Source organism: Thalassophryne amazonica, chromosome 20, assembly GCF_902500255.1.
Source record: "Thalassophryne amazonica chromosome 20, fThaAma1.1, whole genome shotgun sequence".
NCBI lineage: Eukaryota > Metazoa > Chordata > Actinopteri > Batrachoidiformes > Batrachoididae > Thalassophryne > Thalassophryne amazonica.
This window is the reverse complement of record NC_047122.1, coordinates 20,519,305-20,547,080: the sequence shown is the minus strand read 5'-3', so window position 1 is coordinate 20,547,080 and position 27,776 is coordinate 20,519,305. Positions and strand designations below refer to the sequence as shown.

At 39.2% G+C, this 27,776-nt stretch overlaps 2 protein-coding genes across 2 annotated transcripts in view; both read right to left on the bottom strand.

Annotated features, from left to right (window-relative positions):
- The window catches only part of LOC117502103 (major histocompatibility complex class I-related gene protein-like), a 145,329-nt gene that overhangs the window by 3,490 nt on the left and 114,063 nt on the right, over positions 1-27,776 (bottom strand).
- LOC117502110 (major histocompatibility complex class I-related gene protein-like) lies at positions 10-27,776 on the bottom strand. Its single transcript, XM_034161124.1, has 4 exons — positions 27,662-27,776; positions 10,611-10,880; positions 798-1,033; positions 10-146 (listed from the first exon to the last, which is right to left on the bottom strand). The coding sequence occupies exons 1-3, from the start codon at positions 27,702-27,704 to the stop codon at positions 906-908; spliced, it is 441 nt and encodes a 146-aa protein (XP_034017015.1). The 5' UTR covers positions 27,705-27,776; the 3' UTR covers positions 10-146; positions 798-905.

The window sequence follows — 27,776 nt, the reverse complement described above, 5'->3', positions numbered from 1 at the left end:
GAGCAGCTCTCCGTGATCCACGTCCTCAAAAAGCTGCTGTCCTTCTTTTCTCCAGAATATGTCGGCTTTATCAGGATAGAAACCTGTAGCATGACAGCAGACTGGAGAGGACGGAGACTTCTGGAGGAGAAACACCGAGGGGAGGTCTGGAGAGAGAGAGAGAGAGAGAGAGAGTGAGAGAGAACACCGTCATCAGCAGCTAGAGGAGCCTCCGTCATCAGAAGCCAGAGGAGCCTCTTCAGCCACAGACTGCTCCTTCACAAGTGCAGGACCAACAGACTGAAAAACTCTTTTGTCCCTCAGGTCATCAGACTGTACAACTCCTCACTCAGGGGGCGAAGGAGTAACAGGAAGACAGAGGACGGGAAGGAGAGGAACAGTAGTAGCCAGTACTAATTTGAGCTGCAACTCAAATTTTGTTGAATTTTATTCAATGACAATAAAAGGCATCTTATCTCATCTTTTCTTATCTTATCAATAAACCAGTAGTGATCAATATTTTACTTTCACTTTTGATCCTCTGTGTGCTTCTTACCCTGTGCGCTGCTAGACAATGCTGCTGGAACTTCAATTTTCCTGAGGGAGTCTTCCCAAGGGATCAATAAAGTTCTATCTAATCTAAAATATCACACCACTGATCATTTTTATGGGGCAGTACGGTGGCTTCGTGGTTAGCACTGTTGCCTCACAGCAAGAAGGTCATGGGATCGAATCCCACCTGTGGCCTTTCAGTGTGGAGTTTGCATATTCTGCCCATGTTTGGGTGATTGAGAATCAATGCGGTCATGTGATCACACCTGTTCTCTGCAGATAGCTCTTTCCATACGCCACATACTTCTTCAGCTTTTCAGGACATACATGTGCATAGAAATATTATTGAACTGCAGTGTGCCTTCGTCAGTGTCCTATATCAGTTTGGTGGGGTCCATTACAAAGACGTCTTCTCCATCATAACCGTACTGAAGAAAACCTTTGACCTCTCCGGTCTCATCGTCCCATTCACAGCCGTTCAGCCTCTGGTAAGTGTGGACACCTGAAAGAAATAGGAAGAGCAGTGAAGCAGAGTCTGGACCTAAACTGACCTCATGTCCGAACACAGGATCTGAACCCACTGTGGTTCCTAGTTCAGTGAAAGTCCATCACACACTCACAGATCAGAATGTTGTCCTGTCTGTCCAGCACAGAGCTGTGCAGGCATCTGAATGAATGCAATATTTATGAAATAAATTTCTCCAACTCCACTCCAAAGAGTCACAGCAACATGAAAAAGTGAGCTCACAACTTTAAAAAGACCCCCCCCCCCCCCCCCCCCCCCAACAGAATAAGTGGACACTATTCTGACATGGACTGCCTAGTTTGCATTACTGAAGGATTTTATTCAAACATTTATGGATTTATTGAAGACACAAGACATCTAGCTGGGACTGATGAGAGATTTTATGTTACAAATGTGCTGTTTTGTAAAGTACCGGGGGCCACATGTACAAAAGCTTGCATGGATTTCCTACTGAAATAAGGTTGTTTGACAAAACCCAGAAACTGGTGTACTTTTCTTGTCATCCATATATTTTTAAAGTATTTACAATTATATTACGTACGTATATTGAACTTACTAAATAAAATTGCACGTTCACACTTTGTCAGTGTCCATTGTTCAGTGTTGTTAGCTAATAAATGTAGCGCCTCTAAAAATATTAATCCTATCAACACTGGTGCAGTTCATCCTTTACCCAAAACAGCAAATATCAGCTCTCCCCAGTTTGTGCATGATTAAAATTACACACATGCACAGCTGTTTGTCTTTTCTGCATTCTGCTGTACACAGGTACCTTTAATTTCATAAACAGACATTAAAAATACTACACCTTTCACTCATGGTGCCAACATGACACTTAACTCATCCATGATGACAACAACATAACATTTATCGAAACTGACTAAACCAACTGAACGACAAAAACACAATAAATCAATAACACTAACAACACTATTAAAAACTAACATGAACCACAGTAACAACATTTAAAACCCCAAACTCCCATGGTGCATTGCAGCACCATGTCCATTGTTTATTGCAGAGGTCTCAAACTGGTTCCAAAAAGGGCCAAGAGGGTGCAGGCTTTCTGTGCAACCACCCACTCTAGCAGGTGATTTCACTGATTAACATCACTTTGAGCAGGTGGAATCAGTTAATCAGTGAAATCTATCTCAGTTTGGTGAGATAGATTTGTTATATAACAAATAAAATTCACTCTGAAATAGTTGGTGGACTTCTCATAAATGATATAAGTGATCATCTTCCTGTTTTTGCATTTTTTTCAAAATTATTTGGGACTCAAACTAAATTAAAGACTTCTACATTTAAAATGATAAGAAATAGAACATCGGGAGCTATGGCTGCCTTCAAGGTGGAACTTGGGGAACAAGACTGGACTGAGGTTTTTGTTAATGAAAACCCTAATAATGCATATAATGCATTTTTGTCAACTTTAATTTCATTAAATGAGAAACATTGTCCCTTAGTGAAAATTACTAGAAAGCGCCAGTTTAAATAAACCATGGATTACAAAGGGAATAGAGGATGCATGTATAAAAACAAAAAACAATTTATATAAGAGATTCATAAAATATAGGACAAAAGATGCTGAAACAAAATATAAGTTAAATAAAAATAAATTAGTTAATATTATAAGAATGAGTAAGAAAGAATATTATCATACATTATTGGAGCAGAACAGGAGTAACACACAACAAACATGAAAGTATTAAACAGTATAATTAGAAAGGGTTTCAAAAGGAGTAGGAATGAGTATCCAGAGTATCTTATAGCAGATAAAGATATTAAGATTGATAATAAAGAAATAGTAAATGAATTTAATGAGTTTTTTTGTACATGTTGGTTATAACATTGCAAAAGAATTTCCTGAGTCAAGAATTAATTATGAAAGAGATAAACATATTATAAAAAAAACTCTTCCTCCATGTTAATGTTGTATATGATACAGAAATACTTGACATTGTGAAAACGTTTAAGAATTAAAAAGTCTACAGATTGTTTTGATTTTGACATGTTATTAGTTAAAAGTATTATACAGTATATAGTGCAACCATTCACATACATTTGCAATTTGTCTTTTCGAACTGGTATTTTTCCTTCAAAAATGAAAATAGCAAAAGTTATCCCCATTCATAAAAATGGGGAAATACATATACAAATTGACCAATTATAGACCTATATCATTACTTCCACAATTCTCAAAAATTTTAGAAAAACTATTTGTTCATAGACTTGATAAATATATTGATAAACATAATTTTTAAGTGATAACCAGTATGGCTTTAGAGCAAAAAGGTCCACTTCAATGGCAGTGACGGAATTTGTGGAAGGCATTTCTACTGCAATGGATAATAAGGAATATACTGTTGGTGTTTTTATAAATTTAAAAAAGGCATTTGATACTACTGATCATAATATATTGATGAATAAATGAGAGATATGGTATAAGAGGGTTAGCATACACATGGATGAAATGTTATTTAGATGACAGATATCAATATGTGCAACTAAATAATGTAAAATCAAATCAGTTGAAGGTAACTTGTGGGGTCCCTCAAGGGTCTGTGTTGGGTCTGAAATTATTCATATTATATATCGATATGTGTAATGTTTCCAAACTATTAAAGTGTGTTTTATTTGCTGATGACACCACTCTTTACTGTTCTGGAAAAAACCTAGAACAGCTTCTGACTACAGCGGAAAAGGAATTAAATATATTAAAAAACTGGTTGACATTAATAAGTTATCTCTGAATTTGAACAAAACAAAGTTTATTGTTTTTGCCACTCAACAAATTAAAAACCCGTTGCAATCAGGGTTAATAATATTGAAACTGAACGAGTGTATGAAAATAAGTTTCTTGGAGTGACAATCGATCATAAGCTTTGTTGGAAACTTCATATAAATAATGTAAAATCTAAAATGTCAAAAACTATTGCTATACTTTATAAAGTAAAGGATGTCCTTAACAAAAAGTCACTATACATACTTTATTTTTCATTACTACTTCCATATATTACTTATTGTCTAGAGATATGGGGTAATACATATAAAACTAACACTCTTCCTATTTTTAGGATGCAAAAAAAGCTGTAAGAATTATTAATGGATCAAATTACAGGGAATCAACAAACGCTTTGTTTACTGACAGTAATGCCCTCAAATTTTATGATTTAGTGGAATATAAAATGGCACAGATAATGTATAAAGTACGCAATAATTTACTTTGCCACAATATTCAGAAGCTGTTTGAAATCAGAGAGAGTCGATATGATTTGAAGGGAACAAGTATTTACAAAAAAATATAAGAAACGAACAAATATAAAGCAAAGATGTGTTTCTGTAAGAGGTGTTATTTTATGGAATAGCTGTGACAATGAATTAAAAAGGTGTACTTCATTTTCATTATTTAAAAACATGTTTAAAACTAAAATATTACAGAACTAGAAGCACTCAGAGTGCAAACCTCCGCCAAGGCCATGGGGTCACTGACGCCATAACATCTACACGCCGTGGAATCACTGAACCTAAAAAAGTCTAACAATGATGTTTGCTCAGTAGTAAAAAACATTTCATCTGCTGTGACTGTATAGCATGTATCCTTAGCGCTTGGCATCACAGTTTATTGCAACTTGCACCTTTCCCAGAAGCTACTGTCATCTGAGCACTGATATTGATATTGCATGTGCTTATAGACAAAAACAAATGAGACAAAATTCAATTTATTATTCAACTAAACTGCAAATATATGAATTGTTTAACATTTATGAAACACTTCTCTAAACAAGGCCATAGGGTCACTGACCCTAAAGAGATTCCCTCCTTGGCACAGTGATCTATTCAATAATTCAGTGTTACAACCAAAACTATGATACATACTTTTCTTTCCTTTATATTTGACATCCTTTACCATGAAAACATACCACTAGAACTTGGGATCACTTTTATGTCTTTATTAGTTCAAAAGTTATTGTATAAAAACAATTTTTCGGTAATGGCGGTTTTCTTCTGGATCTAGCTCCATAACATTTGAAGCTAGATCAAATCTGATGACTCCTTTCTGAATCAGTACAGATTCAGCTACAATTTGGTGTTAGTTGTGCATCTCTAGCTTCATTTATCACCTCACACTGACACATTTTCTATTTTCCCTATATTTTTGCATATTCTGGATCACCAGATCCGAAATCTGGATCCGATCATCACCAAACTTTGTTGTTTGATAGAACATTTGACTATGTTACACCCTAATTTTTTTCAAGCCTTTCTGCCTTGTTTTTGTGGAGTTAGAAACTACAATGTCAAAATTCCCCCTATCCCGCAATGGTGAAGAATCCTTTAAAAAATTCCTGAATCCGGATCGTGATCCGGATCACCACTAAAATTTAATCACTTGTTCCTCTTGTCATTTCCAACCACTCCACAAAATTTCATCAAAATCCATTGAAAACATTTTGAGTTATCCTGCTGACAAACAGACAGACAGACAAACAAACAAACAAACTCGACCGAAAACATAACCTCCTTGGCGGAGGTAAATATATAAATCAAGTATGAAGAATGATAATATAATTAATGTAACTTTTGGTTGTATTATTATTATGAAATTGTATTTATTTATATATTATTTTTTCTAAAATGCTTCAGATTTTTTTCTTTTTTGCTCTTATATTTCATATTACCTTGTTGAATTTGTTTTGGTTAGGCATAATAAGCTTGAGCTTCAGCCTATACCTTTTTGATTAGTGTCATCCCTTGTTGAAATGTTTTTTTGTTGAATATGTGTATGTATGTATATATGTAATTCTATTTCATTTGGGGGGTTGAATGCTTATCAAATAAAAAGTTTTCATCATTAAAAAAAAATCATAAAATCTATCAACTTTCTGTTTTTGCAGCATTCATCCTTGGCCTAAAATTCATAAGCATACCAAACAGCAAATGTCCCTTCTCCTCAGTTTTTGCATGATTGAAGCCATACACATGCGCTCGCACACACACAGAGGCCACTTGGCTATTATAATATATAGATAACAAAAACCAGATTTGAGCACCCCGGTGTTTCCATTGTAGTTCTCAGAGGATGGTGCTGCTACACTGCATGTCATCTTATTTTTTGAAATTTATTTTCATTGTTTTAAAATGATTTTCATGAATTACACCTTCATGTATTGTTGTGTTCAAGTGTTCATAAAGTGTCAGCACAGCACATCACCTTTTACTTTTTAGGTAGACTAATGAACAATGTTTACAGTAAAACATGTGCGTTTCAAAGATTTTGAAATATTTTTAGCAGCATTTTGAGTTATCAATTTGCAGGTCCAACAAAAAGTTTGAGCATTTTCCCCAATCACACATGCCATCTATTCTTTTTTTTTCTGCTCTGCTGTATTTTGGACCACATTGTAAAATCTTCCTTTTCATACAGATTCTGGAATAGTGTTTGAAAAAAGAAGTGTTTCAAAATGTTTCAAAGCAGTGTTTTGAGTTAGTCACTAATTTGCACTAACGATGAAAAGTTATGGTGCGATCCCAACAAGACCCACGTGCTGCCTTTTGAGGTGAAACCTGTCATGTTAAAATTTGAACTTGTCTGTGATACACACATTTGGGATGTTATGTTGAAAGTTGGTGAAAATCTGACTAATTCTGTTCAATTATCAAGAGGTCAAGAAAGAGTGACGTACAAACATTCTGACATACAGTGCATCCAAAAGGTATTCACAGCACTTCAATTTTTCCACATTTTGCAAATTTATAAAAAACAAACTAAGAAATCACACGCACATAAGTATTCAATGCCTTTGCCACGAAGCTCAAAATTAGTTTCGATTAGACAGAACTAATCCCTTGGGAAGACTCCCTCAGAGAAATTGAGGGACTCCCTCAGGTTAATTGAGCTCAGGTTCATCCTGTTTCCACTGATCATCCTTGAGATGTTTCTACAGTTTAATTGGAGTCAGGGAGGTGACCAAGAACCCGATGGTCACTCTGTCAGAGCTCCAGAAGTCCTCTGTGGAGAGAGAAGAACCTTCCAGAAGGACAACAATCACTGCAGCAATCCGCCAATCAGGCCTGTATGGTAGAGTGGCCAGACAGAAGCCACTCCTTAATAAAAGGCACATAGCAGCCCATCTGGAGTTTGCCCCGTCACTGACTGAATGGTTCCACCTAAAAATCGGTCCGCCCTTCCTTCATTATGCATTCATTCGCAGTCATTAGCCGCGGGTCACGGATTATCACCTCGTTTCTCCTTCAAACTGCACTCCAGTCATCATCTATCTCACTGTCAGATATCTGAAGCTTTTGTGCAACAATCATTTCAACATAAATTCAGCTTTATTTCATTATAAAAGACAGAGGAAGTGATCAGAGCACCGCAACTACATAAGCTACTAGCTGATGTGTTCACTACGCGTCAATCATTTCAAAGCGTCACCAAATATCGCTTCATTTCAAAGGATTCAAAAGAAGTTTATTGTCATATGCATGTTCCCTGCACAATGAAATGTGTTAACTGCATTTTTACCCATCCTATTTGCCAGTTAGGAGCAGAGGTCGCCTTTTACGGCACCCGAGGACCCAGCTCCAGATTTATATCCCTGCCCTAGGTCACGAGCAGGGCTGAGCAAACCTTGACCGGCCTCATGACACACTTAACAAACAACAACACACAAGCCGGTCCGGTACATGAACACACATAAAAGCACACACAAGGAAAGAATTGGGAAAAGAAAAACCTCCATTGCTGCTGCCCACATTGTCCTTTGACCTCCACATCAGGGATGTTACTAGGACTGCTTTTTTCTACCTGCAAAATATAGTGAGGATCCGCCCCATCCTGTCTATGGCTGATGCTGAGACCCTGATTCATGCTTTTGTTTCTTCTATACTAGATTATTGTAATGTTCTATTTTCAGGGTTACCGCAGTCCACCATTAGGGGTCTTCAGCTGGTTCAGAACGCTGCCGTCAGACTTTTGACACATGGCAGAAGGTCTGAACATATCACACCCATTTTGGCATCCTTGCACTGGCTCCCTGTCTCTTTTGAGACCAGATTTTAAGGTTTTGTCATTGACTTATAAAGTTGTTTATGGACTGGCACCATCTTATCTGGCTGATCTGGTGGAACTTTACGTGCTGGCCCGGGCTTGGCGGTCACAGGAGGCGGGACTTCTCTGTGTTCCCAGGGTGAAGAAGTCAGGAGGTCAGAGAGCCTTTTCTCAGCGTGCACCCACCCTGTGGAACAGTCTTCCTGTGACCGTGAGGCAGTCAGAGTCTGTGGACATTTTTAAGTCAAGACTGAAAACCCATTTTTATTCTCTTTCTTATGAAGTTTTTTTTATCTCTTTTATTCTTTTACTTCTGTTTTTAATTATGTATTTGTATTTTTTTATTCATTTTAATTATTTACGAGGTCTGCGAGTAAAGAAACCGACAGTTTTATTTTTTAAAAACTATATGGATTTGAATCACGTGTGATTACATCAGCCAAGCTTGAACCCTTGTGCGCATGCGTGAGTTTTTTCACGCCTGTCGGTGACGTCATTCGCCTGTGAGCACACCTTGTGGGAGGAGTGGTCCAGCCCCCTCGGCGGATTTTCATTGTCTGAGAAGTTGCTGAGAGACTGGCGCTGTGCTTGATCAAAATTTTTTCAAAAACTGTGAGGCACATCCGAGTGGACACCATTCGAGAAATTCAGCTGGTTTTCGATGAAAATTTTAATGGCTGATGAGAGATTTTGGATTGCTTCTATCGCTGTAAGGACTTCCCACGGAGCGGGACGTCGCGCAGCACTCCGAGGCGACGTCGTCATCCTGTTTCAAGCTGAAAACCTCCAAATTTAAGCCTCTGTTGACCCAGGATGTCGTGAGAGAACAGAGAACTTTCAGAAGAGGTCGGAATCAGCAGTTTATCCGGACATTCCACTGTTAAAGGAGATTTTTTTAATGAAAGACGTGCGGACAGACTGGCGCGTCGGCTCGCAGCTGGCGCGGTGCACCCGCCACAGGACAAACACCTCCGTGTTGATAACCATTTGTAAAATCCAGGCGGCTTTTGGTGGCTTTCAGTTGAGTGAGTATCTGAGAAATTGTTTAACAGCAGGGCATGTTCCAACTTGTCCTTAAGGCTTCCAACGGAGGTGTTTTTCCTGTGTCAGGCGCGCCGCACTGGCTGCGAGCCGACGCGCCAATCCGTCCGCACGTCTTTCATTAAAAAAATCTCCTTTAACAGTGGAATGTCCGGATAAACTGCTGATACTGACCTCTTCTGAAAGTTTTCTGTTCTCTCACGACGTCCTGGGTCAACAGAGGCTTAAATTTGGAGGTTTTCAGCTTGAAACAGGATGACGACGTCGCCTCGCAGTGCTGCGCGACGTCCTGCTCCGTGGGAAGTCCTTACAGCGATAGAAACAATCCAAAATCTCTCATCAGCTGTTAAAATTTTCACCGAAAACCAGCTGAATTTCTCGAATGGTGTCCACTTGGATGTGCATCACAGTTTTTGAAAAAATTTTGATCAAGCACAGCGCCAGTCTCTCAGCAACTTGTCAGACAAAGGAATTCCGACGAGGGGGCTGTACCACTCCTTACACAAGGCGTGCTCACAGGCGAATGACGTCACCGACAGGCGTGAAAAAACTCTCCCATGCCCACGAGGGTTCAAGCTTGGCTGATGTAATCACACGTGATTCAAATCCATATGGTTTTTTAAAAAAAATAATAAGGTCGGATACTTTTCTCACAGACCTCGTATTTAAATTTGATGTTGAATTGTTTTGTGTAAGGCGCCTTGAGATTTGGCGCATTATAAGCTAATTAAATTGAAATTAAATTAAATTGAATTGCTGTCCAAAATATCACACATTTAATCGACTTCAGAGTGAGACAAAGGCCAAAATAACAAAAAAAAAACATCTTTCAAGCACCTGCTCTTAGCTAGTTATCAAAATAAAACAAAACAAACAAACAAAAAAGAGCCATCTTACCTAAAACTCAAAGGGAAGAAACAGAATAAAACGTGATCAACATAAAATGGCTTCTCACCACTACTGAAAAAGAATTTGGACTGCTTTCCAAAAGTGAAAAAAGAAACAAAAAGATAAATGTCCTCAGACACCCACACAACATCAGTTGGGAGAAGGAAGAAGGTGGAGTGTTTGATGTTGGGTTCAGCCCTCCTCGTCTTAAAGCTGGAGCCTTCATTGCTGGGCCAATCAGCCAGTGCCATCTGTAAAAGCTCACCTGGAAAAGGAAACTCACACACAGCACACAGTATGAACAGCACCTGGGGAAGATAAATACACATATACACCAAAAAAAAAAAAAAACTTTTTTCATGTTATCATTATGGGGTGTTGTGAGAAGACTTTTGAGGGAACAAATTAATTTACTCCATTTTGGAATAAGGTTGTGACTTAAACAGAAATATGGAAAAAAAAATGGTGAATACTTTCCAGATGCACTGTACGCATTAACAACATGCATTTTTATGTTCTCCCTTCTGGCCTCAAAGCAGCACTATAAAAAAGCAGGACAAATGAACATACCTTCAGTTTGGTTGAAGCGCTGCATTAAACTGACCAGAATGAATCTGCAGCTATTGTGCTGTATAAAACACCTCCCAGTGTACCACTCCAGGTCCTCTGGATGATCTTTTAAGAATGCTTTCACAAAGCCCTCCTGTCTGGGCTTGGCCCTCTTTATGTTGCTGTCACAGTATCCCAACTGAAGATCATCAACCAGTGCAACAGCCATAAACTCTGGGATGTTTGGGATTCCAGATGTCATGGTGAGAAAATATTTCAGGGAGTGTCTCACTGGAGGACAAACAGATTTCAGTGCCTTCAATTACATTTTAAAATTAACAAATGTGTCAATTTTTTTCAACTTTGCCACTTACTGTGCCTAAAACCTTTGCACATTCAGAGTAAGAGTGTAACAGTAATATATCATTTACAGAACTGGATTTTTTATCTTCAAGATTGTTATTGTTTATGGGTCACTCCATGTCAATTCAATGAGGGCCTCACGCACTTTGTCTCTTATTTCTTCAAATTTTAATCAAATATTCCCAGACTATTCAGAACAACAATCTGAGTAGTAGTTTCTGAGATATGGCCAATTTCGTGTGCATGGGGTCTGCCGCTTTTTAGGCAAAACCTATGGCCGTCATTTCTGGAGTGATGTTATGTACAATATCTCAGCAAATAATAGACTTCGAGGCCTGAAACTTTCTGTGGCAGTTGTCATGGACACCCAGACTTCGACTATAGTCAGACAACAGACATTGACACTAAACTGCGAAGTTTATGTATGCTCAGACTATGGAAAATATTAAATTGAAAATTGCGAGCATCCATGTTTGAGACACTGAAGCATACCATTACACTCAAAGAAGCCTCTCCATTTGGCTCCTTAATGCCAGCTATCCGGTTGTTAAACTCTGACGTAACGCATCACGTGATAAATCTGTTTCCGGGTCCAAAGCTCTGCAAGTTTACAATTAAAGTTACGTCTGTATGATTCTTTTAAGGATCTACAGTTTAAGTTTAGTTTATGTTTACAGTGTGCGCAAACCTCCCTCCCTCCCTTCTCCGCCTCCACCTCCATTAACCGCATTCGTCTGTTTCTAAGGTAAGAACACTTAATAAAACTTTTTTCTTTTAATTTATATATTTTATTATGCACAGGTAAAATATACATGTCTGTTTGTTAATAAAAAAACTATTTATTACAATAAACAGGACGTTAAAGTGCAAACTTCACTTTCTGGCTATGAAATATGTTAATTTGGCATATCTGTGGTAAATAGTTATTGTGGGAGAAACCTCTGAAATCTTAAAAAAGCATTTTGTGGTCAAATTTTATTAGAAGAAAAGCTCATGTGGGCAGTAAATAAAACTCTTCAAACCAATTCCATTTTGAAGATATTGGTATCTACACTCAACAAAAATATAAACGCAACACTTTTGGTTTTGCTCCCATTTCGTATGAGATGAACTCAAAGATCTAAAACTTTTTCCACATATACAATATTACCATTTCCCTCAAATACTGTGCACAAACTAGTCTAAATCTGTGATATTGAGCACTTCTCCTTTGCTGAGATAATCCATCCCACCTCACAGGTGTGCCATATCAAGATGCTGATTAGACACCATGATTAGTGCACAGGTGTGCCTTAGACTGCCCACAATAAAAGGCCACTCTGAAAGGTGCAGTTTTATCACACAGCACAATGCCACAGATGTCACAAGATTTGAGGGAGCGTGCAATTGGCATGCTGACAGCAGGAATGTCAACCAGAACTGTTGCTCGTGTATTGAATGTTCATTTCTCTACCATAAGCCGTCTCCAAAGGCGTTTCAGAGAATTTGGCAGTACATCCAACCAGCCTCACAACCGCAGACCACGTGTAACTACACCAGCCCAGGACCTCCACATCCAGCATGTTCACCTCCAAGATCATCTGAGACCATCCACTCGGACAGCTACTGGAACAATCGGTTTGCATAACCAAAGAATTTCTGCACAACTGTCAGAAACTGTCCTCAGGGAAGCTCATCTGCATGCTCGTCGTCCTCATCGGGGTCTCGACCTGACTCCAGTTCGTCGTTGTAACCGATTTGAGTGGGCAAATGCTCACATTTGCTGCCGTTTGGCACGTTGGAGAGGTGTTCTCTTCACGGATGATGCGAAGGAGATGTGTTGCACTGCATGAGGCAAATGGTGGTCACACCAGATACTGACTGGTATCCCCCCCAATAAAACAAAACTGCACCTTCAGAGTGGCCTTTTATTGTGGACAGTCTAAGGCACCTGTGCACTAATCATGGTGTCTAATCAGCATCTTGATATGGCACACCTGTGAGGTGGGATGGATTATCTCAGCAAAGGAGAAGTGCTCAATATCACAGATTTAGACTAGTTTGTGCACAGTATTTGAGGGAAATGGTGATATTGTGTATGTGGAAAAAGTTTTAGATCGTTGAGTTAATCTCATACAAAATGGGAGCAAAACCAAAAGTGTTGCGTTTATATTTTTGTTGAGTATACTTTATGTGTTATAAATATGGCCTTCTTTATGAAACTCCTTCCTGGTTAATTTAAGCATCCAATTATGGCTAATTTGTGCACTCGCGAATGTATTTCTAGTGCTGAAATTACCATTTCATTTTAATTGTTTGCACACACTGCATTCATATCATTCATGGTACACCCCAAAATGCTTGCACATAGATCTGCCCGGGGGATTCCCCAAGGTTTCCACGGTTACTAGGCTTATATCCACCTGCATGATGAGTGTGATGTTGTGTGATGTGTCTGTTATACAAAGCAGAAGTTCTCTTGTTGCATCATCTAAGCCTGTGATGGGCTTGACCCCTTGTTTCCTACAAGAAACCATGAAATTGAAAAGTGTTATTCCAAAGCATTACATGACTCTGACAAGACTGATCAATACCAATAGAAAAACTGCATTCAGCATTTATTGGTCTGTTTAAAGAAATTTGAAATGTAGATCATCAAAATATTCACCTGCAGAAAGAAGTGTGATGACATTCACTTTTAATCAGACCAAAAAGAACAGGGAGGAAGATGTGCAGCCATTCTTACTCCAACCAGGCTGAGCAGCAGCTTTGAACAGTGGTGGGCACAGTTCCGATAATCCGATAATTATCAAAGATAATGTTTTCATTATCAGATTATCTTTTTAGATAACTTTAAAAACCATTATCGGACAAATTATCTTCCGATACATTTTTGTCTGATAACTTTTAGACCGATAACATAGTAAACAAAGATGAACAGTGACAAACATTTTTAAAATTTAAAATCAGTTGAGTACCTACCTGTTAAAAGTTTACTAACAGATGTATAGTTCTACCCTTCGCAATCAGAAGAGAGCAGTTTCCAGAAGAAACCACTCTCTCCTCTACAGACAAAAGAGAACTGGTCTTACAAAAAAAAAAAAAATCATTCCCATACTGATATGCTGGCAATATCACCCAAGTCATCCAGAGGCATACATTTTTAACTTATGGTTCAAATTTTAACCAAACTACTTTTGAACAAGTTATTTAAATTTACTGTCATGTCTGAACTTTTATAAAGTGAAAATATCACATATATGTTTTAGTTTTAAAGTAATGCGCTTATTTTTAAGGTTTTAGTGTGGACATGCTGTGTCCAGGTGCATTATGGGTATGATAGGGTAATCTCAGTACGTTCACGACAGGACAAATGCATTTCAGACACTCTGTTCAGGCTCCACGGACAAGAGCATTAAACTCTAGTGCCTAAAACTCTCTGAGTGAATATATTCTCTGGGTTTATAGATGTTATTGTATTTGCGTTTGTTAAATTCCACGCATCTTAAATGTAGCAGACACGGATTATCTGGGATTTTGTTTTGGCAAGTTTTTCAGGCCTCTACTGCCATCTACTGGCCATTAGTGTTCATGGCAGTATTCGCCCTAAGTACTAAGCGTCTAGGCACCAGTAGATGGCAGTGTTCTATTTTGACCCCGGTTTCAGATGGTTGTCAAATCAACTTTTTGGCTTTGCAAATGGCTTTTTTTTTTTTTTTTACAAAAGTTTAAAAACAAAACAAAACAACAACAACAACAACAAAAATTACACAACAGCTCTGTGGTGTTTGCACAGGCACAGTCGAGCGGTTGGATGCTTGTAGCCCCTCAGCAGCAGGATAACCTCACGACGGCCAACCAGAATAATATCAAACAGGTTTGATTTTCATTTGACCATACGATCGGCGATCAGGAGGTGGTCGTCAGATGTTAAATGCAGCTTGTTACTCCATGTAGACTAAACGATGCAGGACGCACGATTAACCTGAAACTCGGTCCAAAATTCCTGCACGAATGAAAAATCATCTGAAAAAGGGCCAAAACTCGCACAGTGTAAAGCACGTTTTACAACATCATCAAACGTGCACACGGCACTAATAAAATGTGCGCACATTCTCTCCACATGCAAAACATTTCGCGATGACACTTCAAATGCCAGTTTTTACAAATAAAAAATGGAATATTTTACAAAAGCACATTTATCTGTAAACATCAACACACGACAGATGTCACATTAACATGTTGGGTTACATAATGAATGACTGAACCAATCAGTGTTTAGCAGAGGCACTTTTACCCAGAATCCTTTGCAATCTGTCCATGTTTGTTACAAAACCTCAGAATTAGTGCGTTATTCAACATTAAAAGATATATGTTATATTTTAACTTTGTACAAATGACATAATTGACGTTAATGGAGTTATTCTATCTGTATTAGGGTGATTCTTTAACTACGGGCACTATTGGCCTTGTAAATGTAATTTCCACCACACCATTGCCTTACAACATAAAGCGCCTTGGGGCAACTGTTTGTTGTGATTTGGCGCTATATACATGTGCTCTGATGTCACTGTTTATCTCCATAGAAACTACCCGAACAATCTTTCATACAAACTGTTTAAAGGGACATTATAGTGTTGTGGTGGAAATTACGGCATTAGTGTGGGACAACTACATTTTGTTTAAAAAAATCACAACAGTTGTATGACATTGAATACCCCAATTATGTTTAGATTATTTTACTGATATTTTATTCGGAGATATTTTAACACATTAGAAAAAACGTTTCTTTACCATTCATTTTTATCATTGAAGATCAAAAGTCTGGGTGTGGGACAAGCACAAAACGGCAATATTTGCATATAATGATGCTGAAAAAAGGTGAAAAATTCATCATAGACTACTAGAACAAATTTCTTAACACACTTTCATTGTAAAGATAACTATAAAAGTGTGAAATTTCCCCTTTTTTCTGTTTTTCATACAATATGATCAAAGGACATAATAAGTGCCCGTAATCTAAGAATCACCCATTAATGTTATTTACAAATCAAAACCATAAGTCAGCATGACTTTATTTTCCAAGACCTCCGCCTGACCGGAGCATTATGATTGATAGAGAGCTGGCTTTATGGCTTCTCTCAAGGTGCCTCTGTGCTGGAAGCTGTGTAATAAACAAGACCTTCCAGTAGGGGCAGGATGTTCAAAGACAAAAGTGTGGTCTCATTGTTAGGCTCTGTTGTTACTTTTAATTTTACTAGAAGCTATTGTGGTGTTAAAACTTAAATTCAGTTTATTAGTAGTTGCAAATGTACCAGAGACAATATTGGAATTTACTGATTATCTGTAACTTCCGATACATTTTTGGGTGTTTTATCTTTATCAAAGATAACTTTTCAGTTATCTGATTATCTGTTATCAAAGTTAATTTTTTGGTTATCTGTGCCCACCACTGGATTTGAACATGTCCAGACATGCAGTACCCCATTCACTGCATTGCTCATCATCTCAGAAACTACTTGGCCTACAGGCCTCAAACTTCAGATTTGTTGTTCTGAACAGTCTGGAAATATTTGATTAAAATTTAAAGAAAATCTGAGACAAAGTGCGTGAGGCCCCTCAAATATTCATTGAATTGACATGGAATGACCCTTATTTCAATTACTTTCTATACAGTTACACATATAATATACAGTTGTGTTCAAAATAATGCGGTGTGTAAAAAAAAAAAAGTCAAAGTCAGCTTTTGTCCATTTCTTCACATGTACCAGACATACAAAGGAATTGAAAGGATGTTTCTCACTATCCCGCAGTGAAGAGGTGGAGTGCACATGCAGAAGATAGACATTTCCTAACACTAAAGTAAACAAAGTGCACAAGGCACAACAGTGTCTTAAAAGTGTCAAAAGCTCAAAATCCTTGTCCATTGGGAACACTGCACATTCAATTCCAAATCAAAACACGAAGAAAAACTTATTGAATTTGTCATGCATTTCTCTTTGAATCATGTATTTCTCTTTGAAAATCTGTGTAAAATGGGTCGTTCCAGACATTGTTCAGAAGAAGTGTACTTTGATAACAAAAAGTTGATTGGAGAGGGGGAAACATAAAAAGAAGTGCAGAACATGATAGACTGCTCACCAAATGCTTTAAAATGGAAACCAAAACCAGAAAGACGTGAAATAAAATAAAAAACCGCCAAGCAGATGGAACAAAGAACAGCCAGAATGGCAAAGACTCAGTCAATGACCAGCTCCAGGGTGATCAAAGAAGGTCTACTTGTGATTATTGGAACAATTAGAAGACACCTACGTGAAGCCAAACTATGGGCAAGAAGCCCCCACAATGTCCCACTGTTGAAAAAAGAACATGTGCTGAAGACATTACAATTTGCCAAACAACACACTGACTGGCCTAAAGAGAAACAGTGTCATATTTTGTGGACTGATGAACGCAAGATTGTTCTTTTTGGCCGAGGGGCCAAAGACAGTGAATTAAAGCCACAGTCCACTGTGAAGACAGTGAAGCCTGGTGGAGCAAGCATGATGATATGTGGATGTTTCTGACAGTACTATGGTGTCGGGCCTATTCATCACATACCAGGGATCATGGATCAGTTTAAATACATCAAAATACTTGAAGAGCTCATGCTGCCTTAAGCCGAAAAGGAAATGCCCTTGAAATGGATGTTTCAACAAGACAATGACCCCAAACACACCAGCAAGTGAGCAGCATCTTGGTTCCAGATGAACAAAATTACCATTATGGAGTGGCCATCCCAATCCCAGGACTAATCCAACCAACAATTTGTGGGGTGACATCAAAAATGCTGTTTCTGGGGTAAAACCAAGAAATGCAGAGGAAATGTCGAATGTCGTCCAATCATGGAAAACTTGTTCACAGGTGCCAAAAGTTGGTCGACTCCATGCAACACAAATGTGAGGCAGTTCTCAGAAACAGTATTTACAGTGAGGAAAATAAGTATTTGTATTAACACCCTGCGATTTTGTAAGTTCTCCCACTTAGAAATCATGGAGGGGTCTGAAATTTTCATCTTAGGTGCATGTCCACTGTGAGAGACATAATCTTAAAAAAAAAAAAAAAAAATCTGGAAATCACAATGGATGATTTTTTTTTTAAAATAATTTATTTGTATGTTACTGCTGCAAATAAGTATTTGATCCCCTACCAACCAGCAAGAAGTCTGGCTCACACAGACCTGTTAATTTTTCTTTAAGAAGCCCTCTGCATTTTTTTACTTGTATTAATTGCACCTGTTTGAACTTGTTACCTGTATAAAAGACACAGGTGTAGAAATACATATTTGCAGCAGTAACATACAAATAAATTATTTGAAAAATCATACATTGTGATTTTTGGATTTTTTTTTTTAGATTATATCTCTCACAGTGGACATGCACCTAAGATGAAAATTTCAGACCCCTCCATGATTTCTAAGTGGGATAACTTACAAAATCGCAGGGTGTTCAAATACTTATTTTCCTCACTGTATACAACTACATATTAGTTCAGTGATTCACAAGAAAAAACAATCTTCAAGAATTTTTCAGTTGATACAGTAAATGTTTGAGTTTGTAAAGAAAAATGCAGATTCTTTTTTTTTGAACAGCTAAATATTATTTTTTCTTCAGTTTCTGTAAAGTATAACAAATGTGATCAATTTTTCTTCGTGCTTTGATTTGGAACAGAATGTGCAGTGTTCACAATGCATTTGCGTGTATGGAAATAAAACCTCCAATTTTAAGCTTTACTCACTTTTGTAAATACACTAGTATTTTGAACATAGCTCTCTCTCTCTACACACACACACACACACACACACACACACATGGGGGGGGGGGGGTGTTAATTTAATATTTCACCAGATCTGCTATGTACGCACAAAAAATGAAAATATACATGAAAACAATTAAAATGGTATATCGTAATATAGATCACATGGGCTTAAAAACCCATATGGACAGAGACTTAGAAGAATCGAGAAATAGTCGTTTGCTAATTTTGATAAATATCAGTGAACGGTTGCAGCTACAGTCCTGCAAGTTGACTTAAAATAACTGGAAATCATATATTTATATTAAACTTTAATAGTAACTATATGCTTTTCTAGAACCCTTTTCAAGTTATTTTAGAAAAAACATTTTTTGTGATCATTTTCATCAACATCATCAACAATGAAGTCATAGTTGTTGTGTGGGCCGCCAGAAGAGGAGGTACTGCTGGCCCACCACCAGAGGGCGCCCTGTCTGAAGTGCGGGCTTCAGGCACAGGAGGGCGCTGCCACCTTCCAAGAGCGGCCGGGTTGACAGCTGTCACTCATCGGCTATGACAGCTGTCACCAATCATCTGCGCCTCACCCCGCATAAAAGCAGGACAACACCTCCACCACGTCGCCAAGATATCGTTCTTCCAAGGAGGTAATATTCTCTGCTGTATTTAACACTGACAAATACTCTGAGCTCTTTTTGCAGCCGTTTTCCTGTGGTGTTTCCTTATCTGCTGGATTGGCGTTTGGTGTGATTAGCGACGGCTTCGCCTCACACCCCAACCAGATAAGTGGTTAAACAGGAGCTGCATGAGTGTGTGATTTGAGGTGGAGGTGGAATTTCCACCATCCTTGTTACGGGGTGCACACACACCCACACCTGACTGTTTGTGCTCTTCGCCAGCAGTACCAGATCCGACACGCGGAGACGGTGGCCACCTGGGGAACTGGTTCGGTGGCGGAGGAAATCATGTGGTTCCGGTTCTTCTCCAGACGGACGTCTCCTATTGTCGAGCCTGCCCACAGGACACCTTTATTAATTGACCTTGTATTCATTCTATAATCTGCTGTGTGTAGTTGTGGAATTCACAACAGTAAAGTGTTCAGATTTAACTTCTCCTATTGTCCGTTCATTTGCGCCCCCTGTTGTGGGTCCGTGTCACTACACTTTCACAACAATAGTACCACATATAACTATTTTACAGACTTAAAAGTACATGCAAATGTATTGTCAAATTATTCATATCAAATATATAATTTAATTAACAATGTAAAACTGAGTTTTCTAGTTCAATATCATACATGACTACGAACATATCATATTCAATCAAAGTTCCAATGTAGCCTCTGCAATAACCGCAAGTGCTGCTTCAAAATCAGCCCAGGTAACACTGGCATTTCTCCAAATACACCTTAAGATTCTTGGCCAATTTCTGTGTGGGCAGAGGCTGATATTTCTCCCTCAGTCTGAACAGGTCACTAGACTTGGGGAGGCTCAATGTGGTATCCCTGGCATATCTTACTTCCAGGTACAGACGATTCTGCTTGTCTTGGTCTCAGAGACGCTTCCGCTTTAGAAAATCATCCACTTGCCTTGATCTAGTGAAAGGTGTTGTGGGCTGGGATGTTTGGCTGGTTTGGTTTTTGTTTTCTGTTTCTCCCACCAGGTGGTATGTATTCAGGACTGAGTGGCTGAGCATTAGGACCTCACCCTGAACACCTGAGGCTTGTTTTCACATGCAGGTCATCAGGACTCACAGCTGTGGTGTATTTTGTCTTAATCAGAGATTGCTGCATTTAAACCTTGAATGCACAGTGTGTGATTGCCAGAGACTCGACCTTGTGAGCAGACGTGTGAGATCGACGTCAGGAGAACAATCTCACCATCACGGACGCAGAGACCGCTCCAGGTTTGACGCCACAGTCTGTGAAGGAGGATTGGGTGAGGTCTCACGCTCTTCAGCACACTTCCTGAGGTAATTTGGTTTTGGTGACTTTTGTGAAGTAATGACAGTGGATTTGGTGTCCCTCACACCTTGTGTTATTGAGCTGTCACGTTATGCTAATTGTCTAATCAGCTTCTGCTGCAGTGGAGATTTGAACTGAGTTGTTCCGTGCCTGCAGGGTGAGAAGCTGATGTATAGATTTAAGCCAGGAAGTGTTTGCTGATTGCGTGCACCTTTGAGTTGTGTCTCTCTGTGTGGAGTTGGACTCACCTCCATGTTTTCTTTCTTCACAGACTTGGTTTGTCGCAGCCACCTGGGGGGTGTCGGCGGGGTCCCTGGGTCCGAACTGCTGTGGCTCCGGACCGTTTGCGCTGTTGAGAGCGCGCCGTGTTTCCACCTCACCAGACCGCGAACGTTTTAGTTGTTTAGCACTTCACTCACTGTTATGTTTATTAAATTCTGTTATCCTTTGAACCGTGCTCTGCTTATTTTATGCTGGGTCCTTTCAAACGCTGGGTCGGTGCGCCGACCGCGTCCGAAACATAACAGAAAGGTCCCCTTTGTTCCACTAGTTTTTCCAGGTCAGAGAGCTTTCTCTTTTCCACAGAGACACGAGAGGCTTCAATCCTGGATCCCAGACTCCTCAAGTTTAGCCTGTTCTGCTGACCATTCAGCCACTAAAGAGTTAACCCTTTTGGCTTTTTTCCCAAATTGCTTAAACTCATCAGCTGGATGGAGCTCTATCAGATCCACAGATTTGGCTTTTAAATGAGCAGCTCCTGCTGCAGAAAGCTCTCTGCAACCTCTCCTGTCTAACTCAAAGTTAATGGAACCAACAGATCTTTCTGCATCAAGGTTGTTGATTGGAGCTTGTTTAAGTATTGCAAGATCATAGTTCGTCACTAACTTCTCATTGCCAGGGTCAAAATCTCCAAAGCCGAAGACATTGCCTCTCTGAATGAAGAACCCATCAGCTAAAACTGGTAACAGGAGACTGAGGATTTTCAAAACATTTTCCTTGTTTGCAGTGATGTGTGCAGAGAGAGATGTCAGGATTTCATTATCCCACATGCAGGAATCAAATCTTCTCTGGTCAACAAAGTTAAAGGCAGGTTTTGTGAGATCAAGAAGCTGGTCAGGACTGGTCTGGGTGAGGTCTTGATATAACTGCTGCATTGTTGGAATAAGCTGCTCATAGTCTACCTGATCAAAGTAAGTCAGGGACAGATAAGGCTCAATTAGATGCACACCAATGACAGCAGCACAAACCAGGAACACATTTATGAACTCTATATCCTGGAACGCCTGGACAATGCAAGCCAGAGTGTTGGTAATCGTGTCATATTTCTCAAGAAATTCTTTCACATCTGCTTCATGGTGCAAGGTTACTGCACACAGGTACACAAACCTATTGAAGCGTTCTTTCCTAAGGGACACAGTAAAATTCTTCCATGGAGAGATGTGCAACTCAAACTGTGTTGCTTTGTTCCATGGCTTATGGTAAAACTCATGTGCAACAAGTCTAGTGGAGCAGTCTATGAACTGTTCAGTTACAGAATCATGAGAAGTAGTGGCATTCACAAGGAAATTTGAATATATTTTGTCAGGTCCTATTTCCTTCTCTACTTTGCCAAAGAATTCCACAAGCTTGCGATTGAACATTAACACTGGGTGGGTGTGGCAAAGCAGGTGAATAGGCACATGCTCTGTGCCCAATTCCAGGGCTACTTGTTCAGCTACCTCAAAGTTGTGACAAGTAGCATCAGTTTCCTGGAAGGTGATTTTTGCAAATATATCGGATGCATCCACTTCACCACAGACAGCAAGAATGTTGAGAACAGTCAGTTTCAGCTTTGCCAGGTTTGCTCTGCTCTCACTTGCAATGGGTAATGTGGGGAAGACGCTGTACTTGCCATTAATGGTTATGCCCTGTACAGAGTAACCTCCTGCACCTTGATGCTTTGATCCGTCAGAATGATATGTGATAACCGCATTGTCTGAGCTCATAATTTCATACACAATGCAGGAAAGGGTGAGTGCACAGATGGCTTTCCCAGATTCTCTGATATTTCTGACATGAGGGGCTGTATCAAGATCAATGCAAGTTTCGTCTTCACTATGGTACTTCCATTCTCTGCCAAACATACCATTTCCAACTTCAATGACTGCAGCCACAACTTGATTGGAAGAACAATGAAACTTGCTCTTCAGCTTGTCCACAACCCTGCAAAATTGTGGTCTGACCTTCCGTATTCCCTGTCTGAGGTGAGCATACTGATGTGGCATATTGTCACAAGAAGGGCCAGGTTCAGTGGTTGAGGAGTGAGAGGTTCTTCTAAATGAGTGTTGCATCTGCTCTGTGTCCACTTCAATGTGGTAATCTTCATCAGATTCGTGTTCCAATGTGGAAGGATCATCCTCATCAGCACTCATGTTTACCTCCTCCCAGTTAACAGTTCTATAAGCTTCCTCATCTCTCTCCTTTGCTGCTGTCATTCTTGCTACTCGCTCCTCTCTGGCTTGGATTCTTTGTCGTGCCCTTTGCCACTGTCGATCAACAAAGTCTTCACATATCATCTTACATCACATATCATCCTCATGTCATCTAAAAATTCCCATTCCATCTCTGTCATCTTTACTCCACACTCTTCTTCTAGTTTTGCTCGGCAAACAGAATCTTCACAGATGTCAAAAAGTTTCATCATATCATCATTGTATTGCTTCATCCTTGCTTTCCATGCTTCATTCTGCCGAGTTACTCTTTGCTGCACATTATTCTTGAACTCACTGTAGAGCTTCTGTAATTTTTGAACCAGGTTCTTGCAGTGGATTGTGCAGACATTGCAATACTCCCAGTGTGAAATCAAAGTAGTATATGCCATCAGGTTTATCCCATCCTTCACAGTCCTCTGCTGTTTTCCTGCCCTGTCTTTTCGCATCAGATAGATCAAACACTCTATCACGTTCTTCTTAATGAGAAGAACACCAGGAGGTAGTGTGGAACACTCCGTATACACAGTCCCACATATTACTTTGTGTTTTGGTCCTGGTCTGTCTAAATGCCATCTTTCTTATTTTATCACTATTCTACTAGTACTATCTAAGTTTCTATACCATCACCAGTTAAAATCACCTGAAAGTAAGAACAAATTGATTGAATCAAGGGAAACGGCTAGCAGTGCCTGAAATTTAGATGAAGATAAATGTAAGCAGTTATATTATACAGCTTTAAAGTGGTACTTATGAAAGACAAACAATGTTTGTAAGTCACCTTAAATTTTCCTACAACAGCCCTCTACACTGATTTAATGTATGGAAAGAATTTCATAGCTGTTAATTTAGACACAGCAGTATCAAGATAGAAATGTCAAGCGATATTTCTCACTAGTAAAGCCCCAAAAACAGGTTTTGTCAAATTGTGGTGAAAGTATTGCCTGTAGACATATATATATATATATATATATATATATATATATATATATATATATATATATATATATATATATACACACACACACACACACACAAATGCAAATATAAACATGGGGTTTGCGGACATTTTGAGCCTAATTTAATGTCTCTAGGATGAATACTTTTCTAGATATAGATTTTTCATGACTTTTTGTTAATCTCGTTGACTAAAGAATCTTTATATGGCCCGTCCATATGGGTTTTTTCGGCTTCTTTTTACAAACCAATGCCATAGCAGTGCTAGAATAGATCCAGGTAACACAAAAAGGTGCGTACACAATCAATCTGGAATTATCACCCCCCCTCCCCCCCATATATATATGAAGACTTCAGATGCAAAACCCAGTAAGTATATTTTTTTAATGGAGAAAAATACAGTTGAAAATGGAGATTTAAAGGAAACCATATTGGGAAATGCACAGACTTTCATCAATAAAATGAAAAGTTTGTTCAAATTCTTTCATATTTTGCACACTGATGGTCCCCTTGACAGCGAAGTACATGTTGGCCTCAACTAAAAATTTATGGTGTTGGAGATATATATATATATATATATATATATATATATATATATATATATATATATTAAGAACGGCAGTTCTGGATCTGCAGGGTCTTCCACAGTGATGGCAGGTGAACTGGGCCAGCCCAGTTTCACTTATTTTTTTTCGTTCTCCCGTCACAAAATGATTCACATTTTCATGACAGGTTTTTTTTTTTAACTCACTATAACTAATCGTACTCCTACCCCTAACCCAAACCATAATCACCCCCCCCCCCCCCCCCCCCCCCAACTGGACTTTTAATTACGTGCACCCATCATGGAATGAATTAGAATAAATTTGTGCTCCCATGGTGAAAATTTTGCACTTTTCATGACAATATGACAAACCAATAGATTAATGTATATTTCGTGCTGCTGAATCACGACATGCTGTCAGACTGGGTTCAGTGGGTTCAGTGGGTGGTGCTGCAGCTGCTTTCCTCCTCTCTCTGGCCTTAGCAATATTTTTGCATCTAGTTGCTTCAAAGTTGTTGTTACATGTGAGTTTTGTTAGACTGGACCAGCCAAACCGGTCCTCCAGCTACTTTGCGGGGAAATGTTAGTGTAATGTTGGCCTTGGTGCAGTCCTTGAACTGGTTTTGCAGCCTTCTTCAAATTCTTACAGCAGAGTTTGCTGTAAAGAAGCCATTTGGAGGATTCTATCATCATCCATCCTGATGGTATGTCAGTTCAACCAAAGCTAAGCTTGTAGTTTCTATACGAGGTCTGTTAGAAAAGTATCTGACCTTTTTATTTTTTGCAAAAACTATATGGATTTGAATCATGTGCGCTTGCATCAGTCAAGTTTGAACCTTCATGCGCATGAGTGATTTTTTTCACACCTGTCGGCTGCGTCATTTGCCTGTGGGCAGGCTTTGAGTGAGCACTGGTCCAACCCCCTCGTCGGATTTTCATTGTAAAGAAATGGCTGAGCGACTGCCGCTTTCCTGCATCAAAATTTTTTCAGAAACTGTGTGAGACAGCCAGGTGGAAACCATTCGGAAGATTCAGACGGCTTTCGGTGACGATCCTATGGCCATCACACAAATTAAGGAGTGTTACAACCGGTTTAAAGACGGCGCACAATGGCGGAGGGCGCGCCGCGCTCCGAGCGGCCATCAACAGGCTGAAATGACCAGATCATTTCCAAAGTGAAGGCTGTGTTGATCCGGGACGTCGTCTGACTACCAGAGAAATTGCAGAAGAGGTGGACATCAGCACTTTTTTGGCACATTCCACTGTTACAGGAGATTTTGTAATGAAAGACGTGCGGAGGAATTTGCACGTCAGGACAGAGCCGCTCATGGCGCAGAACAAAAAACACCTCTGTGTTGGAAGTCTCACAGGACATGTGGCATGCCCAGCTGTTACACAATTTCTCGGAGACTCACTCGACAGAAAAGCCACCGAAAGCCGTCTGAATCTTCCGAATGGTTTCCAACAGGGAGGTGTTTTTTGTTCTGCGCCATTAACGGCTCCATCCCGATGCGCGAATTCCTCCGAGCGTCTTTCATTACAAAATCTCCTGTAACAGTGTAATGTGCCACAAAAGTGCTGATGTCCACCTCTTCTGCAATTTCTCTGGTAGTCAGACGACGTCCCGGATCAACACAGCCTTCACTTTGGAAATGATCTGGTCGTTTCAGCCTGTTGATGGCCGCTCGGAGCGTGGCGCGCCCTCCGTCATTGTGCGCCGTCTTTAAACCGGTTGTAACACTCCTTAATCTGTGTGATGGCCATAGGATCGTCACCGAAAGCCATCTGAATCTTCCGAATGGTTTCCACCTGGCTGTCTCACACAGTTTCTGAAAAAATTTTGATGCTGGAAAGCGGCAGTTGCTCAGCCATTTCTTTACAATGAAAATCCGACGAGGGGGCTGGACCGGTGCTCACTCAAAGCCTGCCCACAGGCGAATGACACAACTGACAGGCGTGAAAAAAATCACGCATGCGCACGAAGGTTCAAGCTTGACTGATGCAAGCGCACATGATTCAAATCCATATAGTTTTTACAAAAAATAAAAAGGTCGGATACTTTTCTAACAGACCTCGTACTTTTTATTTTTACCTGCCATCGTGCAACGAGGCTTGAACGAGGACCCCAGGAAGTGCTCAACCAAATTTGATACGTTGTCAATACAAAGTCCATGTTTCTCATCCGTATAGAAGACTGGGAATAACAACCGCTTTTTACACTCTTAGTTTGGTTGACGTTCTTATGTTATTCAGTACACGATGCCTCAGCCTGCCAATTGCTTCACTTGCTTTGCAGATCCTGGCACTGATTTCTGTCAAGGTATATATATATATATATATATATATATATATATATATATATATATATATATATATATATATATATATATAGATAGATAGATAGATAGATAGAGAGAGTCAATTTTGTGATTTTTGTGTTTAGATTTCGACATGAAATAATAGATTTTAAGCATCCCAGAATTTTCATAACGTTGTTTTTTATGTTTGTTTGGGTTTTTTTTTTTTTTTCAGAAAATACAACCAGAAAATTACATTTTCAATGTTAAACATTGTTATTTCAACCAAATCAAAAGGTAATTTTCTCCTAATGCATTAAAGAAACTCATAATATATGAGGTGTGCGGTGCAAAAAATTAAAATGAGACAAAAATTGGAGAAATAATGATCATAAATATCATATGGGCAACATTAGTTGTCTTCATGTATTTTTGATTTGCATAAAAAGGGTACTTTACCTGCGCCCAAAATTTAACATAAAACTAAAACGTTTGAATCAAATATACTCTCTGATCAACCCAGCATGATTCAGTTCACTGTGTGAGCTGGTTACATAAAATTAAAATGTAAATCTTGAACGTGAAAGTGGAGACTGACGCAGTTAATCTGCTGTTCAACAGGAAGTTCTTAAACGATTTTCTTCCTGCGGTTTTAATTACTGCATAAACATTGAAATACAGTCACATTAAAGTAGAAAAACTGATGTTACCTGGAGAAACAAAGGGAAGAAAGAACAAGAAAAAGAACTTCATGTTGTCCCGAGCACGAACTGTTTGGTTCTGAAGTACTCAGACTAAAACAAACCGAGCTGACGCCCAGGAGGG